This window comes from Suillus fuscotomentosus, assembly GCF_016647785.1.
Source record: "Suillus fuscotomentosus strain FC203 chromosome Unknown F5891scaffold_1, whole genome shotgun sequence".
In the NCBI taxonomy this organism is placed as follows: Eukaryota; Fungi; Basidiomycota; class Agaricomycetes; order Boletales; family Suillaceae; genus Suillus; species Suillus fuscotomentosus.
In genome coordinates, this window is record NW_024539513.1 from 2,467,570 (window position 1) to 2,484,464 (window position 16,895).

Sequence of the window (16,895 nt, forward strand, 5' to 3'; positions counted from 1 at the left end):
AACTTGATGTCGGTGGCAGTGGCATCACGTAAGCAACACTGATATGCTGGCCTCTCCACCCGGTGCCAATGATATATTAGTCCCACAGTGCTTGCTTTCATATTTGTGGGCAATCCGGCAGCGGTCACAGCTTCCTGAACATTCGTCAATCGTTCTTCACTAAATAAGCATATACAGTAGGTTGCATCCTCGCTTTTCAAGTGAACGTTCTTTTCTCATTCGGAGTCATTCCTCTAGATATCCAGTCAAGATCATCCTCCCTTCATTATCAGCTCAATTGGATGAGTCGTATACAATCATTCGGTTCTTAGCGTGACGTCTTCAGTGGTTTTAACATTATTCGCATTACCATACGAAAATATACTCGATTCTACATCTTGCCTCGGTGTGCTAACTGAGTAGCGTAACGATACAACTCCAATCACTCTGAGACTCGCATCCCCTCTTCGACCTCGGCTGGCCACTTTCACTGAAGACTGGTCGGCGATCTCCCTTCCCAGCGCTTAGTGCAATTATACCAGCGTCTATATCGTGCCGAACAGCCCTCGACAATGCAGAAATACACGTGTAGCATGACCTGAACCCTCAACCTCCCCCTCAGCTGAACTCTATCAACATTCCCCATATCTTTACCCCCATCCTTCCTTCTCACTGATTCCGTAGCCCATTCAGCCCATCCTCGATCCTAATCAATTTCCTACATCCACCATCATGCCTGGTACCTCAGAAAGCCGATATATCAGACTGGAAGGCAAGTCTTTCCGAACCACCTTCGTATCTGTTGTCATCCTCACACAATATCTACAGTCATCAGCGGAAATAATCTTCGGGTCCCTTCCTGCCGCATTCCTGCTGGCATCTACATATCCGTCAATGTCGACTCTCGGAGGCGCTGGAAATCATCCATCAGTGTCTTGTCATCTAATACCTCTGTAACGTGGGGGAATTCTGTTACTCTGTAAAGTCCATGGAGACCTTCTGACGCTATGCAAGAGCTGATCTTTGGTTTATAGAATATCACATGCCTCACTTGCATTGTCAGTGGAGATCAGGGCGTCTTATGAGCTTGGTCGAATGCTAGGCGGTGGAGAGGTTGTTGGAAGACTTCAAATGTCATGGGATGAGCTACTCCATCATGGAGATGAGCCATTCGGTGAGTGATTCGCTTCTCACTCATGCACATACACCCACGTCCTGTAGATTTATCCTTCCCACCCGTGCGTGGTGTCCACCCTTCCCTTAAGCTGAAGGCCGCCATTGTGCATGCTTGCGATGAGCAGGACGACGCACTGTTTGATGTGAGTGATGCTGGTTTTTGTCCTGTTAGCTTTTGCTGACAGAACGCTAACTGCAGTCCCTCGTAGACTGCGAGATTGGTCGAGACACAGATGCGGGTCACGCACAATCTGCCGCATACGTGACGAGAAAGACAGTCTCTCGCCTGAACGACGCTGTAGAGCATTTTCAGTTGGTTCTGGACCGGTGTCCGGTCAGCCATCCAGACCATGCAACGGCTCTCACCAACCTCGCGTGGGCCCGCCTCTCAGGCTACATCCGAAATGATGTTCAAGACATCGATGCCACCACGTCCCTCTTCCGCGACGCCCTTGCATTGCGTCCGCAGCCCCATCCCGATCATCCCTTATCTCTATACGACCTCATCCGAGCGCTGATTTGGCGCCACTCCAAGAAAGGTACTGTTGCCGACATCCAGGAAGCCGCCCAACTCTATCATGAACTACTGCCTATCTGTCCAGAGGGCACCTACCTTCATAGCATCGCGGCAGGGAAGAATGGTGTTGATTATGTGATCGGCAGATGCAACAAACTTCCAATAGACGCATCTGATGAAGGCATCCACTTTCGAAGAGTCGTCCTCGGGCTCTGTCCTCTGGGCCATCAACTCCGTCGGAGAGCCCTCGACAAGCTTGCGCTAGCAGTTAAAGCACGCTTTGATCAGCACGGCAGCATCGATGATCTTGACATGAGCATACAACTTCGTCGTGAAGCCGTGTCTCTGTGCCCCGAGGGACATACTGGCCGTGATACCCTCCTGAACAACTTGGCGTTGTTACTCGCGTCGCGCTTCAATCATCAAGGCAAACCTAATGACCTCGATGAGGCCATCTCTTTGCACGAAGAAGCGTTGCGCCTGCGCCCTGTTGGGCACGAATCTCGTGATTTCTCATTAAACAACCTAGGGGGCGTTCTCGTCAAACGTTTCAACAAACGCGGCGACATTGATGACATCACCCGAGCTATCAGCTTCCGTCGCGAGGCACTGACGTTGTGCCCACCTGGACATCCACGTTGTGACACCACGCTTAACAACCTTGCCCTCACGCTCCAAACCAGATACGACGAAACGCATGTTAGCAAGGATCTTAACGAGGCCATTGATTTGTATCGCGAATCCCTTCGATTAGTGCGGCTTGACAATCCAGAGCGCCATAAAACTCTTCTCAATTTGAGCTCGGTGCTCTGCTCTCGTTTCACGCAAACTCAGAATAATGAAGATGTCGAGGAGGCCATTGTTCTTTGCCAACAATCATTGGAGGCTTTGCATTCACTCCACCCAGACAGACACCACTCATATTTAAGGCTACGCGAAGCCTATATGTCTCGTTACCGCGTGCAGTACAAGCCTGCCGATCTAGCACTTGCAGTGGACAACTTCAGACTCGCATCACGACACCCCACTCGTGGCTTTCCACACCGCATCATTCTGGCATATAAGTGGGCCGTTGCAGCAGAGCAGCATGGTGATGGATCCGCACTGGAGGCCTACTCGACATTTTTCGAGCTTCTGGATGCTCATTTGGCAACACGATCGTCGGCAACTTCACGGCGCGAAGCTGCCGCTGCCTTCCATTATGCCAGATCACTACCTGTCGATGCAGCCTCATGTGCTATACGTCGTGATAATCTACCACGGGCAGTTGAACTTCTGGAGCAGGGCCGTGGCCAGCAGTGGTCGCTGGCATCTCGACTCAGGACTCCAGTCGAAGACCTCGAGTCAGCAAAACCGACACTAGCGTGCAATTATTTGGAGCTGAGCAAGCGCGTTTCCAATGCAGCTCAGAGTTCTGCGACCATCACCGACAGAGCTGCTGCTGATCGGGAAGCAACAGAGTATAGGATACTCACAAGGCAATGGGAAGCCGCGGTAGCTGAGATACGTGATGTTCCGGCGTTCTCGCGCTTCCTGCTTCCACCTTCGTATGAAGACCTCCAACCGGCAGCGCTCCAGGGCCCGGTCATCATCCTCATTGCCAGCCAATACTCATGCAGCGCCATCATCGTCCCCACGTCAGGAGACCCCCATCATGTTCCTCTGCCGTCTGTCTCCCTCGCAGATCTGACCAATCTCAAGGATCGCTTCGCCAGGGCAATACGAGATTCATCTCGGATGAACCCAAGGCAGTCGAGGACGGATCTGATAGTGCTCTCGCGCATAATATGGGACCAGATCATGCTACCCATCGTCAACCTGCTCGAGCACGTCCTCAAACTAAAGCGCCGCTCTCGCATCTGGCTGTGTCCGACTGCAGCTTTCACGTCCATTCCTCTCCATGCAGCTCATCCGTTTCAAACAAAGGCGGATCGTTCTGGGAAGGAGCCATGCCTGGGGGATCTCTACATTTGCTCATACACGCCGACGCTTTCTGCTCTGATTAGATCTAGACAGTTGATGAAGAAGCGCGTGCCTCCGTCCTTTGTAGCGATTGGACAGGGTCAGCCAGGTGCAGGGAAGGGCAAGGCGCTCTTGGCTGTCGACAGCGAGCTCGAGCTTGTCCATAAGCTCGTCCCTGCGACTGCCAACCGCACCAGTATTTCTGGTGACGCAGCCACACGAGCAGGTGCACTCTCAGCTTTGCAGCAGAACACTTGGGTGCACCTTGCTTGTCATGGGAAGCAGGACCTTGAGCAGCCTTACGATTCCCATTTTGTCATGAGAGACGAACATCTGACGCTACTCGATATCATGGAGAGACATCTTCCGCAGGCCGAGTTCGCGTTCTTATCGGCTTGTCATACTGCCGTGGGCGACGAGGAGACGCCCGACGAAGTGATCCACCTCGCAGCTGGTCTCCAGTTTTCGGGTTTCAAGAGCGTCATTGGCACGTTGTGGGAGGTCGACGACTCTGTCGCAAAACACGTCGTCGAAGCATTCTACAAGTATATGTTCGGAGATTTGAAGGATGGTGGTGTCATGGACTGCACGAAGGCGGCCTGGGCGCTCAACTGTGCTACGCACGCGGTGAAAACGAAAGTGCCGCTCGAGCAGAGGATGGTTTTTGTTCATATTGGTGTGTAATTCTATGTCGTATTGCTGTCGTCTAGTACATATTCACGTGTTGTTGATCTGCGATTCTCTTTCATCCTGTTGTAAAAATGACCTTGATACATATTCTTGCGCCGTAGCTATCTTGTTTTCATATACTCTGTCGTTTTTTGTGGACTAGATGAAAGGGTTGGAGGATATTTTGCAAGCACATCAGATAATGACGCGATCGCAAGTGTGAGTCAAGAAATTTGAGATGAAGTGGAGAGCTGAGTCAATATAATATACCTTACATTTCCTTCAGCTTCAGCGAATCGTCGTGTTCCAGTTGCAAGAAATGTCGCTGGACCTATACGACCTCGTTGTACCAGCACATGATGATCGGTGTGTAATAAAACTTTCTAATAAGACTCACTCAAAAATGTAAAGCGCGCCAAGGGTGCCGGTTTAGCAGAGTCAATGGATCTTGGCTACCTGGCAAAATGTTGGCCAGCTCATTGTTATTGGCAAGCACAACAGCAACGGCATACTCCGTCTAGCATCTTCTGGTCTTTATCATACAATCAATAAAAAAAATCAACCGTATCGGGTCCTCTTCCCTGCATTATCTGGCATAGGCAACATTTCACCTTCTTCTCGAGGCCTCTTCTGCTTGCGGAGGTCGAGGAGCCGACAAAGTTTGATATCACCAGCCTCTTTTTGCGCATCATCGAGATATTCTGCGGCTTTTGTATGCATATCTTCCAGAAGGGAGTCATCAAGCATAAATGAGGGGTACTTTTTCTCTGCCTTTTCATAACTGTCTTGGAGAGTACTTGCAAAATGCGCAATATTATGGCAAACATCAAGGCATCTATCTGAAAGGACAGATTCGCAGGTGCGCTGAAGTTCTGGGATGCGAGTGAAGAAGTCCCGGCGTGTTTCCCGGCTAATCGCACCAGGGAACGCCAGCTGGTATTGTCTCAACTGCGCATCCACATCAAAGGAATCGCTGGAGTTCGCCGTGATGGTGTCCGTGTGATAAAAGAAGATCCACGTATATGCCCACCATACAGATTCAATGTCGTGCAGGAAGTTAATGCGGAATGGAGGTAGGGACACGACATCTGCATCACGAGGTGGAGGGGGAATTCGTGGTTGGAACATGTACATCTGACGTTCTACTTCTATCGCCATGAAATGCATGGTTCCCTGCCGACGAGTTATCAGCGAGAGGTATCATCTTCAGAAATTCTTACCATTCGAACGTCGTGAGAAGTGTTTGGATCTATCTCTTGCGCGTACTCGAAGTCAACCAGTTTGCCTATACCCCCGTTGTCTCCGACGACCCAAATCACGTTCCCGACGCTGAAATCGCCATGGATCCAACCTGCTTTATGCAAATAATGGAGGCCTAAGGGTGGCATGAGTGATCGAGGTAAGGAGAATAAGATTGCTTTACCCTTCAGTCCGCCAGACAAGCATCTCAGGGTGTCGGCCAGAGAATCACATCTTGATAGCGACACCACCATCATCAAAAACAATGCGCGCGTGGACTCTCTGTGCGATCTGTGCATCCTTTCGCCCAACAATGCCCAATTGTGAGGGAAGGAAGACAGACAGTCTACCACTATCGGGTACATCACCCATAGCAGTCTTGGAGGGGATGAGCTCGAGATTAATGAGTTCCCCCTCTTCGGACCTCTTCGAGTTCGCAGGTCGAATGAAGTTCTTCCATTTCAGGCCGTCGTCGGTGAGAATCTTGCTCCGAATTAAGTGGTCGCGCATCTCCTCCAGACGCTGCTGGGAAGGCACGGCACCAACACACTTCGCTAGGGAAACGAACGGGACCTGCAGATAGCTTCTCAAACCAGCGAGAAAAGCGTTGCGGCCTAGCTCCAGATCCGCCATGCGATAATCAGATTGCGAGGTGTGGCGAGGGACTAGGGCTGTATCTGGGGGTGGTACCAGTGAGTTCTGTGATGGTGGTGTATGATGGGTAGCCATCGTGATTCGATCTGGAAACTTTGGGGAGAAATACTTGAGGTTGCACAAGAACAAGACTGGAACTGTTATTGCAGTACTTGGTAAATACCTTCACATTCGCAAATGTAGCTATGTACCTCAGGAGACCGTCATCGGCAAGCCCGGCAGAGTTCAACGTTCAGACCATGGCTTCATGACAAACCACGACCTAGGTAAGTTTTGCAAAGTGGCAAGCTTCTGAATAAGGAAAGTCTTCAAAACTATTATTGCACAACAGACTAAAACAACGCTTACCCTTCGTGTTCTGAACTCTGCACTAGTACTGGTCTGGCACAACTGAAGGCTACGGCGAATTCTAATCCAAGCGTGATGCGTGCAGCCCTGAAAAGTCACCGTAAGCGTGTATCTCAAACCGATATGTAATGTGACTCACGTATCATAGAGCATACTGTATAACTGTTGACGGACCCTCTAGCACATAGAAATTTAGAATGATTCCTTCATCTTGCGTCATATGGAGCTATTACGGGCTGTGTTCTCTCTGTCCCTGCTTGATCGTGGAATCTTCATTTAAGCGCTAGGTCAAAACCATGGTTTCCATCTCAAAAGTATTGCGGTATGATGCTTTGGATGGTTCCACTATATCACCCCTTCAGATTACCGCATCAAAAGAAAGTGCTAAGCTGGTTTGCGACGCAGTGGACACACAAGGTAAGCGTCTTTGCATGTTTACAATAAAAACGCGACTGACCCTACGCATCAAAACTTTCAGATCTCTGTGAGTCTACCGTGACGCACCTCAGTGTCTGCCGTGTCTTTACGGCGCAACAATATATAAATTTACCCCTTATGCTCCAGCTCGCTCGCCACTGTCCTGAGCAGGTACCGCTGCCAAAGTTTATGGCTGTGGTCGAGTGTGCCGCGACAATGCTTCGAGTCTACGAGAATCCCGTTTTCTCTACAATTGGAACCTTATCTGAGTTGTACTTCTCCACATGTGATGTCACCCTCTAGTGGAGAAGGACCAGTACTCGCCTGATCATCACATTCGGGTCAGTGATCTCAGTGTTCTTGTGGACTGATGCACGCGTGGCGCTACAAAGCAGTGAATTCCACAGGTGCATATCCTATAGGAATGTGTCCACAGACGCTTGCATTTTCCCGACGTGTTGTCGGGGTATAATGTCAAATCGGTGGCCTCAATGCACGACCACAGTCGTCCTTTGTCCATCGTTTCCCCGCCCGTCGAGAGGTATAAGACCTGGTGTCGTTCTCTGCTCTATTTCTCTCATCTTCGTCTTTACTTTCCAACTGTGTCTCATCATCTTAGCCACTTCACTTGTCCAATTCATCTATATGTCTATGTAAGTCTACTCGCACGTCAGGTGGGTAGCTTGATATGCTAACACTACCTTACGCATCTAGTTCCTCGCGCCACCACACGCCATTCGATAGGTTAGTGTTCTATCTCGAGTTCGAGGACGCGCTTCATCTCATCATGTTCTTAGCGAGTCTATGCCTATGTTAAACGACCATGTACCGTTCCCCGGCGATCCTGACATCGATTCGTTGTCCTTCGAAGAATTGGGCAAGTTGGTCGCAGCTCACCACAGCGGTGAGATGTCCCTCGAAGTGTGCGCTCAGTTGGATGAGTATGTGGTTCTGCCTAAATCATTTATTCAAACTCACGGTCGTACAGATTGTTGAAAGAGAGCGATGAATTAATGCGTAGTGTAATTAACGAAGACGTGCTGGCAGGCCCAGCTGATGCTCACGTTGACGGGTAAGCCAACCTAATTAGCCAATCAGGACCAAGGAACTCACGTCCAACGACAGGACATACTATGATGAATTACCAGCGACGCAACAAGGGTATGTGTACTCGCAACTGAGTCCTCGTCATAGCTCATATGTTTCTCCAGGACTGGGGCCGATTCACATGATGTTCGAAATCCTCAGATGTCCGAGTTGGTTCCGACATTGAAGCATTTCACCGCCCCGGTGGCTGGTCTCCCCCAGTTTCCCCACATCGATCAGGGGTTCCACTATCCTCCGCAGATCTCTGCCGTCCCTCAAGCACCCCCGCAAGGTCATCCATGGTCCCAGCATGAATACAACCCTGGATACTTCATGAACAGGCCTCCAAACACACATACGCAGCCCTCTGCCGCACCGCAAGGCACCGTATGGTCCCAGCATGGATACAATCCTGGATATAATGCCTATGGACCCCCTGGTGCGTATTACCCGCAACCCTCTGCGATTGTTCCAGCACCGCCGCAAGGCCATGCATTGGCCCATTATAGATATCATCCTGCTCCCTCCTACCCTTACCAGCAACCATCCATCATTGCGGGCCCGTCCAACGCGAATTACCCCATTGCGACATTCCCCCAAGGTCAATATGCTCCATTGCAGACGGAATCCAGTGGTGGCTCAAACGTGGCGCCAACTTCCTTTGCTCTCGGCGAGACAGCATCTACCAGTCCTCGTAAGCGTAAAACCTTCCTCACCTCGGATGGTTTGAGTTTGTCCATTACACAATCGATGCACAAGCGCAGACGCCCGAACACCACCGACGACTACGGACCGGGCAAGTTTGGTCTGTATACGTTAGCGGATGCTAGTGCCACGATCACGACTATGCCTGTTCACGACCCAAAGCCTGTCGACATCCGTAGCCGCAGGACCCACGATCCCAACGGAAATCCCCTGCGAACGAGGAGATTTGGGGTTATGGAACTGGACGATACCTATCCCGAAGAATCCGGAAACGCCTCTGACTACCACTCGCCACAGTTGACCTGCGTACGCTCATGCGCTTGGATCGACCAACCGTGTGGTCTGTTCATAGAGGTGGACAAGATCCGCATCGACGACCACCTGTGGTTCTGGCATGGGGTTGAACCGACGAGAACCACTCCGAGCTCCTGCCGATTCAAGGGTTGCCCGGACACAGAGACGATGAAGTTTCTGAGCCGTCACATCGAAGGGATCCACTTCTCTGCGTCCTATCGATGCCCCTATTGCAAGAAGCTGTCGTCGAGGACCGATTCTTTGACTCGGCATCAGAAGGGGTGCAAACCATTGCTTGCTAGCAGGGCCCATGCTGAGCATGGAAAGTACGAGTTCCGTCTCCAAGAGATGATCAGGTCAGTTTCTGGATATATCGTACCTGCCAAGAACGCGACCTAGGTCAGCGTCTGAATATGTATGTCCCCCTTACCCCGCATCTGTCGCTGCTACTAATGTTACTCCTCATTTCCGTGCTCTAGTGTTGAATCTAATTCTTGACAACTTCTCTCTACGGCTGATGACACTCATTCCATATCTATCACCCACATTCCTTTAGACTACTTTCTCTACGGCTAACGACACTCTTTTCATTCTATTACCAACATTCCTTCGGAAACTTATTCTCTCTACGATTAACCACACTCGCTTGACTCTATCACCGACATTCCTTTCGAATATTCGCTCTTTTCGTCCTTGCTCAGTGTAACTTTCTATATGGTTATTGGTTTATCTTTATTGCACGCTGGACGTGGCTATCGTACCTTACCATGATGCTCGGTCCATCTTACATACGGCTGGATTTTATGGGAAGAAAGTTGGAAGTGGCTAGTCACTATCATATCTCGTTATGGAGCTTGGAGCTTTGCATCGTCATTGTTATGAATGAATTATAACGCTTGAGCGATTCGGAGAACATGATCAAGGAGCTAGTGTTTCCACTGACTCCACGGTGGAGCTCAGGTGCAACATGTATATGAGGTGGACGCACTTGCCGTGGGATAAAACGTTTCATCGTGAGTATGAACGGGGCGGTCCAGCTGGAGCTCAGGTGGAGCACAGACGGGAGAGTCACACAAATTGCTTCCGCAGGATCAAACGTTCCGTCCTTACGTATGGTAGATATCACTTCGAAACGAACACACTCGGCTCGTGGAACATCTAAGCCATCGCCGAGGTTGGCACAACACCTCAACCTACTAAGTGGGGAACGAGACTGTTCAACAGGTCCAGACGACACAAGAAATGCATTAACCACACCATTACATAGATGATACAGGTATAGGCCGCATAATTACAGAAACCGGTTACCATAGAGCGATCATGTTTGGACTCCGGCAGGTAACACATAAATATATCGACACCTCACACTCCAAAATCCGAGAAGCGGTACATATTCAAGAGGCGGTAGGATCAGGCACAATCGAGAAGCTGTGCAAGCGAGAATCAGTGCATGCCGCGATGGCTTGGTGATCGAAAGGTGAACCCACGCTTTGCTCCTCCATTCCTTGCCCTCCTTCGCCTTCTCCTCGCGTTCGGTAGTTCGATTGACCCACCCGGATGGATGTCCTTCTTGAATCATCGAAGCGCGCTTATTATGGACAACCTTGAAATGAGACTTGCTCTCCGATGTCTTGATCAATCCAGATTCGTCCTTCTTGTGCTTGAATAGCTAACGCCATGGTTAGCGGGATAACTCGCGAAATCGGTCAAGACCTACATCTTCTAGAACCTGACGGCGACTCAATTCCTCATTCGTCTTCGTCTCCTCCATGCGAGCCCTCACAGTGACAATCTGTCCGTCAAGATATTCCAGACCAGTCCTGATTGCCTGTGCAACCGCCTTCTGGACGTGACTCTTCACTACAGTCGTCATGATAGGTTTGAAAGTCGTATACAAGAAATTATACTTGGAATCGCGGATGCTAAACTTCAGCGAATCCACTTTGACGTGCACGTTCTTGACTTTGAAGACGGAGCTGCGATCTCTGTCGGCAGAAACGAGATGGATAGTCACTGTCATGCCTTGTCCACCGAGGATAATGTCTGCTAAGCCAGAGTCCTTCACTTTGGGGAATCCGGTTTTCTTGTTGTAATAGACGGCAACGTCTCGCATGTCCGCCTGGATCTGTGCAAGTGTGATTGTGAACTCGTGATGCCGCTCATCTTGAATGGCGTCATGCGGGCTGAACTTCAAAAAGTTAAATGCCTCCATAGATATAACGTTGGGGAACATGTTGCGTCCTTGAAGGGTGAGGTTTTCAACGACAAGATCAAGCGCATCGTCGGTGTATTCGACACGCGGAATGGGTACATATCCAACCTCGAGTACCAGTCTTATTAGCCTCTTACCCCAACAGCTGAACAGTGACATACCTCTTTCATCATCGTAGGCAAAATGAGGTTTCTGATATCGCTCCAGAGATCGGCCTTAAACTTCAAGCTACCTTCACTATCGAATAGTAAGTCATGCGTCAATCGAGCCCAGTCTTCGCCGAAGCGTTTGTTCAAAGGATCTTCTCCCATCGCCGAGAACCATTTTCCAATGGTATCAAAGAGGTTGTCGAAGTGCTCTTTGTACTTGTGGTCCCAAAAGTGACGACCTGACTCGAGAATCTCGTGACCCTCGCGGTTGCAATTATCTTCCAGCACGAAGCCCGCCTCAAGTAAAACCTACACTGCCGTGAGTATGTTATACCATGTCTATAATGATACTTACCTTGCGAATGTACGTGTTCAAACGATGGAACCAGTTCCTAAACTCGTCGTCGCGACGAGCGTCGTCGATGAGAGCATTGGAAGCGTCAAAAATACCATCCATGCTGCGACTGTTCGCGAAGCGCTCGAGCAGGGTACGAAGCTCAGACACGGCAGCATTGAGATCTCTATCCTTCGCGAGGATTAGGTGGAGTCAAAACATTTACACCGGTACAAAACACACCTGCGTGATGACACTGCCGCGTTCTTTGCCATGACCAGCAGTAGTTTGCGCATGGGAAACATAGCGCTCGACTTCGTCGAGGAGCCATCGGATGGCGTCCTGGTAATCGTCATGCTTTTGGCACTCAATTATAACCTTCTTGCCACGATAAATGAATTGATCACGGCGCTCCACGGGGAAGTACTCCTCAGCTAGGAACTTGCGTCCTCGCTCGTAGTGCTCGGAGGCTCGGTCTCGGTGCTGCTGGGGGAAGCGATCAGACATGCCACCCTACGGCAGAATGATTAGAAATGGCGACTCAGATGAAGAAAATATCAACATACTGCATAACCGCGAATGCGTTCCTTAAACCCCCGTTTTTTCCCCTCAGTTTCTGAAGATGAAGTGTCAGGTCCAGCGCCTTCCACGCTGCTTGAGAGGTGAATGAGCACATGACCTGGATCAGGAAGAACTACACACCCTTGCTGACGAGCCTGGTTTACTTTCTTTTGAGCTGTATCCTGAGCCTGAGATGCTTTGTCTTTCGCGTTGTCCTTCGCATGATCAACAGTAGCACGGCCCTCGCCAACGATCTGCTTCCCAGATTTCTGCGAGCTGTCCCCTGTGGTTACTGTGACATCATCGGCGCGGGGGTCATGCGCAACGACCGTATCCGTTACGGGAACTTTCGCCTCCAGAACTGGTGTTTCACCAGGGCCAACTTTGCGTTCACCTTTGGTAACGAACTCATCTTGAGGAGCAGCCTCGTCGACACGGGCAAGCTCTTCCTCGCCGGGACGCAAGCTCTCCGCAACTTTCGAAGCTCCTTTGGCAAGTATGTCTCTTCCGATGACCGAGAAATCAGAAAGTAACTTGCGAACTTCGGAATTGGTGAGGATAAGGGAAAGAATAGTGCGCAGATGGCGAACGGCTAGCAGTGCATCGCATTGAGTACTTTTCAAACAGATCATGGACGCACACGCACCAGTCTGGCGGTCTTCATCAATTTTAGGTTGATCAGGTGCGACTGCGCCGGGGTCCGTCTTTACACTGTCAAGAGAAACATCGCGAGTATTCCAGATAAAATTCTGGAAAAGTTCGTCGGTATTTTTCTCGTTGACTATGATACGCGCAGTTTCAATAATTTCACGGGAATCTTGGACAAGTTTTCGCCCGTCTTGAGACAGCTTGGTCTCATCCACTGGTGATGATCTGAGCAAATACTGCAGTGTCTCGTCTATTTGATGATTGTCTGGCATACGACCTTGACGAAATGCTTCAATCACGCCATAAAGGTTGATCTGGTCCACGAGAATATTGAGCGAAGATTGTTACGATTATGTAAATAAAAAGCACACCTTTCTGGAGACATCAGCCTCCTTGGCAGCTTTGTCCGTTGGTGCGGCAACAGAGCCTGCCTTGGGGTGTTCTGAAATATCTTGGGTTGCTGGCGGGAGAGACATGGTAAGGTAAAGAGGATTTTTTGGATTTCTCGTTTGTATTCCCAACTGGTTTTATGTGACCACAACACGACGTCATTCAAGTTCCACAGCTGATGATGTCACTTCCGCCCAACAGAATTGCCCATTTTGGACTCTCTGACATACCTTTGTAAGAACTCCGCAATGCGCTGATCTTCGATCACCAAAGCGGTCGACGAAATTGATATCTCATTGAATGTATATACAACCTTCCCCGCTGGTCTGCAGTAAATCCTAGTGAAAATCGACAAGAGGTCATGACTAGTGGTCCGTGGATGATGTTGTATGCCGAGGACAACCGAGGATAGGTTGTCAATTTTATCGCCGCGTTTCAAAGTTTTTCGAAAGAAATAGCGCTAGTTCGAGATTGGGAGAAAAAAAGATAAATAGTCGAAGGGAGCATTTGCTAGGATTGTTTGGTGCGTTTACATAATTAGGTGTGTTTGTTTGCGCTTGGAAAACATGACATCATATTTTGATTAAAATTGTACACATCGACTCATGGAGCTTCGATCGATTTGTGCTCAAGTGAATTCTAGAATTGCTCAGCTCGGGAAATCTTCTAGCTACGAAGGAATTCTCAGATGCTCATCCGCTGGCGCCCGATCTCATCATGTTGGGTCTTTACTGACAGTCACCACTGGACAACAATAAATCACGACTTGAGTTGACCTAAATTTGATACAACAGCCTATTTATGGTGAAAAAGAACACCAAGTGGCCGCGAATCAGTGTTTTGCTTTATGATTGACTTTATGACCACTTATACAAGCTATGTCGCTTCAGAGCCAGTTCGTCTACCAGATGTTGACGAACATTTGGCAAAACAACCTGCGCAGATTGTCGGCTTGGGCCGTCCCGAGAGTCGGAGTCCGAAATTTGAACCTTGCTTCACCTTGCACCTGTACATCATCATGAATTCGTATTCCTTTGACAATCAACGTCGTACACAGATCTGTGCTTGGGTGGTCACTATTACTGCCATCTGTGCCCATTATACCAGTGTTCTCATGGCCCAACCAGTTCAGTTTGCCGACAAGGCCCATTGGAATGACCTCGAGATTCACGCACTACTTGACTACCTCGTCCTTAATCGTGCACAGGGTGGCGACGGAGGAAACTTTCCACAGGAAACTTACAACAAAGTGGCAGTTCTCCTGAATGCCGATGAAACACTCGAATCAGTGGGGGCACTGAAGACTGGGAAGAAGGTCAAGACTAAGTGGACCTCGGTAATATGTTATCTTGATCTTAATCTATCATGAACTGATGTTTGTTTTTAGCTCAAAAAATCATTCAGTGGCATTGAGACATACCGCAACCAATCAGGTTGTCACTGGGACAAGGACACAGGAGCATCGATCGAAGGTACAGACGCGGGAGTTGTGTGGAAGGCCTATGTTGAGCCACAGGTACGCTATCATGCTCGTATGTGTCTTGTATACAGACTGATGATATTAGTCTCATTCGTCAATGCGTCCCTTCCGGAACAAGGGCTGGGTATTCTACGACAAGATGCTGGAGATCTTGGGGACGAACAGCAGTGCTCGTGGAAGTTATGCCTTCCACCCTACCTCCGCGGGTCCACCCCCCACCTCATCAGCCAATGCACCCGAGGCCGAAGAACTTGAGGACGAAGATCTTGAGGCCGAAGGGCCTATTATTCCGACAGCTGCCAGCATGGATCCTATGGGGAACATCAGCACCACCCCGCAAATCACCCTGCAAGTAGTCCGTGTACCTCCTCTTACCGGTGTTACTACAACCTCTCAGTCCTCTGGCAACAAGCGCCTGCGCACCGACACTCTTCTACTCGATTCCGCTGAAGTGACATCTTACACCTCCACGGGTGCTCCACCAACTACTTTCTATGATGACAGCCCCCTGCTGTCATCCCTCCCGCTGTCATCCCTCCCGCCACCGCCGTCATCCCTCCCGCCACCGCCGGCATCCCTCCCGCTTTCTGCGACTCTGGTGTCGTCTGCACAGCCAGCCATAAAGAAGGCCCGTGTGACCAAGCAGACTGCTCAGGAACTCATGAGCAGTGCCGCCAGGGCAGCAAAGATCACCCCTGCAGTCGCTGTCGTGGGTATGCAGGGTGCAATCAACCGCTTGACTGACGTTCTGGAGAAGTCATTGACGGCTTCCCCATCTACACCTTCTGCGCCGTCGCTTACCTTGAACTCCAGCACGAACAGCATGACCCGCGCCTTGGAGATTATGCGTATCCAAGATGGACATCTGTCGGTCATGGAGAGAGCAAAGTTGATGCAGATCTTCAGCCGTCAGGGAAATGAGAATTCTCTTGCCGCTTACATTTCGCTCGACGGGGACTTTGAGACACGTTCATTATATATCACTTTGCTCATGGCGGAGGTATAGGTATCATGTACCACTCGTGTTGTGTTGTAACTTGCCTCATACTCATACTAACATGTAGTTACTATATCATGTACTGTTCTCATACCACTCCTGCTCTCATATCAATGTAATCGTTTTCGTGCAAGTGCCAGTTACATGTGCTCAATGTCACCTATTCTAAGACTAGAACCGCCCCAGCCCATCCTCGTCCTCTGATAAAGCCTGGTCTGATAGATCACTGTCTGAATCACCTTCGAGAACACTTCTTTCTCGCAAAACCCGCTGATAATCTAACCACATCTGTTCTGCGATGCGATCGCGAGATGTGTGAACATCTGCATCAGCGAGTTGATGGTCATCTGCTACTGCCGGTTGCTCCCAGTTTCCGGTGTGCAAATCACCAGCGTCGTTGTCTGCATCAACAGGGATGGCGCCCTCGGTAGGGTCATGGAAACGGATAAAGTTGTGTATGCTGCACAAAGCAGCGGGGATCTGTGCCTGAACCACCATTGAATACGACGGCGATAGAAGGAGAATGCGGAAGCGCCTTTTCAAGACGCCAAAGATTCGTTCGATGACATTGCGCACTGACGCATGACGCAAGTTGAATAGTTCCTTTTTGTTAGCTGGTCTGTAGGCAAAAATTAGTACACTCTGGTGGCTGAAAAAATAAATGTTTGTAAACTCACCTTACGCTCGCGCGGCCCCATTCCGCAAGGTGGTAGCGGACACCACGATATGGTACGAGTAACTCTGGCCGTAGAGGAAAGCCAGCATCTGCAAGAAAATATTTTCCTGCAGGTAAGTGAAGGTCATGAGCACGGGCATCCTCATAGATGCGGGCATCCGTGGCCGACCCTTCCCAGCCAGTAAGTGCGTATGTAAAGTTCATCTCGAAGTCACAAGCAAAAAGACAGTTTTGAGATACAAACCCCTTGCAATTACGATAAGGCCCGCGTTCAAACGCACGAGGCGATGCGTGAATATGGCTTCCGTCAATAGCCCCAACAGTATCCTTGAAAAACGGCCAGAACTTGGGGTTCTGGCAAATTTTGTGTGGGATAGATGCATCCGGCAAGTGAACGTATTT

At 49.8% G+C, this 16,895-nt stretch overlaps 4 protein-coding genes across 4 annotated transcripts; 2 read left to right on the top strand and 2 right to left on the bottom strand.

The window, feature by feature from the left end:
• Positions 1-711: 711 nt before the first annotated feature.
• On the top strand, positions 712-4,540 carry F5891DRAFT_1168818 (CHAT domain-containing protein; the record flags this gene model as incomplete). The annotated part of the gene is made up of 5 exons (XM_041365470.1): positions 712-911; positions 1,014-1,153; positions 1,201-1,298; positions 1,355-4,310; positions 4,467-4,540. The coding sequence occupies 5 exons, from the start codon at positions 712-714 to the stop codon at positions 4,538-4,540; spliced, it is 3,468 nt and encodes a 1,155-aa protein (XP_041234426.1).
• A 270-nt stretch (positions 4,541-4,810) lies between these two features.
• F5891DRAFT_29959 (uncharacterized protein) lies at positions 4,811-6,081 on the bottom strand. Its single transcript, XM_041371251.1, has 3 exons — positions 5,727-6,081; positions 5,524-5,657; positions 4,811-5,476 (listed from the first exon to the last, which is right to left on the bottom strand). The coding sequence occupies exons 1-3, from the start codon at positions 5,905-5,907 to the stop codon at positions 4,862-4,864; spliced, it is 930 nt and encodes a 309-aa protein (XP_041234427.1). The 5' UTR covers positions 5,908-6,081; the 3' UTR covers positions 4,811-4,861.
• Positions 6,082-9,058: 2,977 nt separating this feature from the next.
• On the top strand, positions 9,059-9,355 carry F5891DRAFT_934352 (uncharacterized protein; the record flags this gene model as incomplete). The annotated part of the gene is made up of 1 exon (XM_041374016.1): positions 9,059-9,355. A coding segment is annotated over one exon (297 nt), but the record flags the coding sequence as incomplete, so codon positions are not given.
• Positions 9,356-10,262: 907 nt separating this feature from the next.
• Positions 10,263-13,825, bottom strand: F5891DRAFT_995295 (uncharacterized protein). The gene is made up of 10 exons (XM_041378324.1): positions 13,322-13,825; positions 12,949-13,264; positions 12,444-12,894; positions 12,308-12,395; positions 11,985-12,254; positions 11,763-11,933; positions 11,420-11,716; positions 10,764-11,366; positions 10,534-10,715; positions 10,263-10,474 (listed from the first exon to the last, which is right to left on the bottom strand). The coding sequence occupies exons 1-10, from the start codon at positions 13,424-13,426 to the stop codon at positions 10,441-10,443; spliced, it is 2,517 nt and encodes an 838-aa protein (XP_041234429.1). The 5' UTR covers positions 13,427-13,825; the 3' UTR covers positions 10,263-10,440.
• Positions 13,826-16,895: the final 3,070 nt, after the last annotated feature.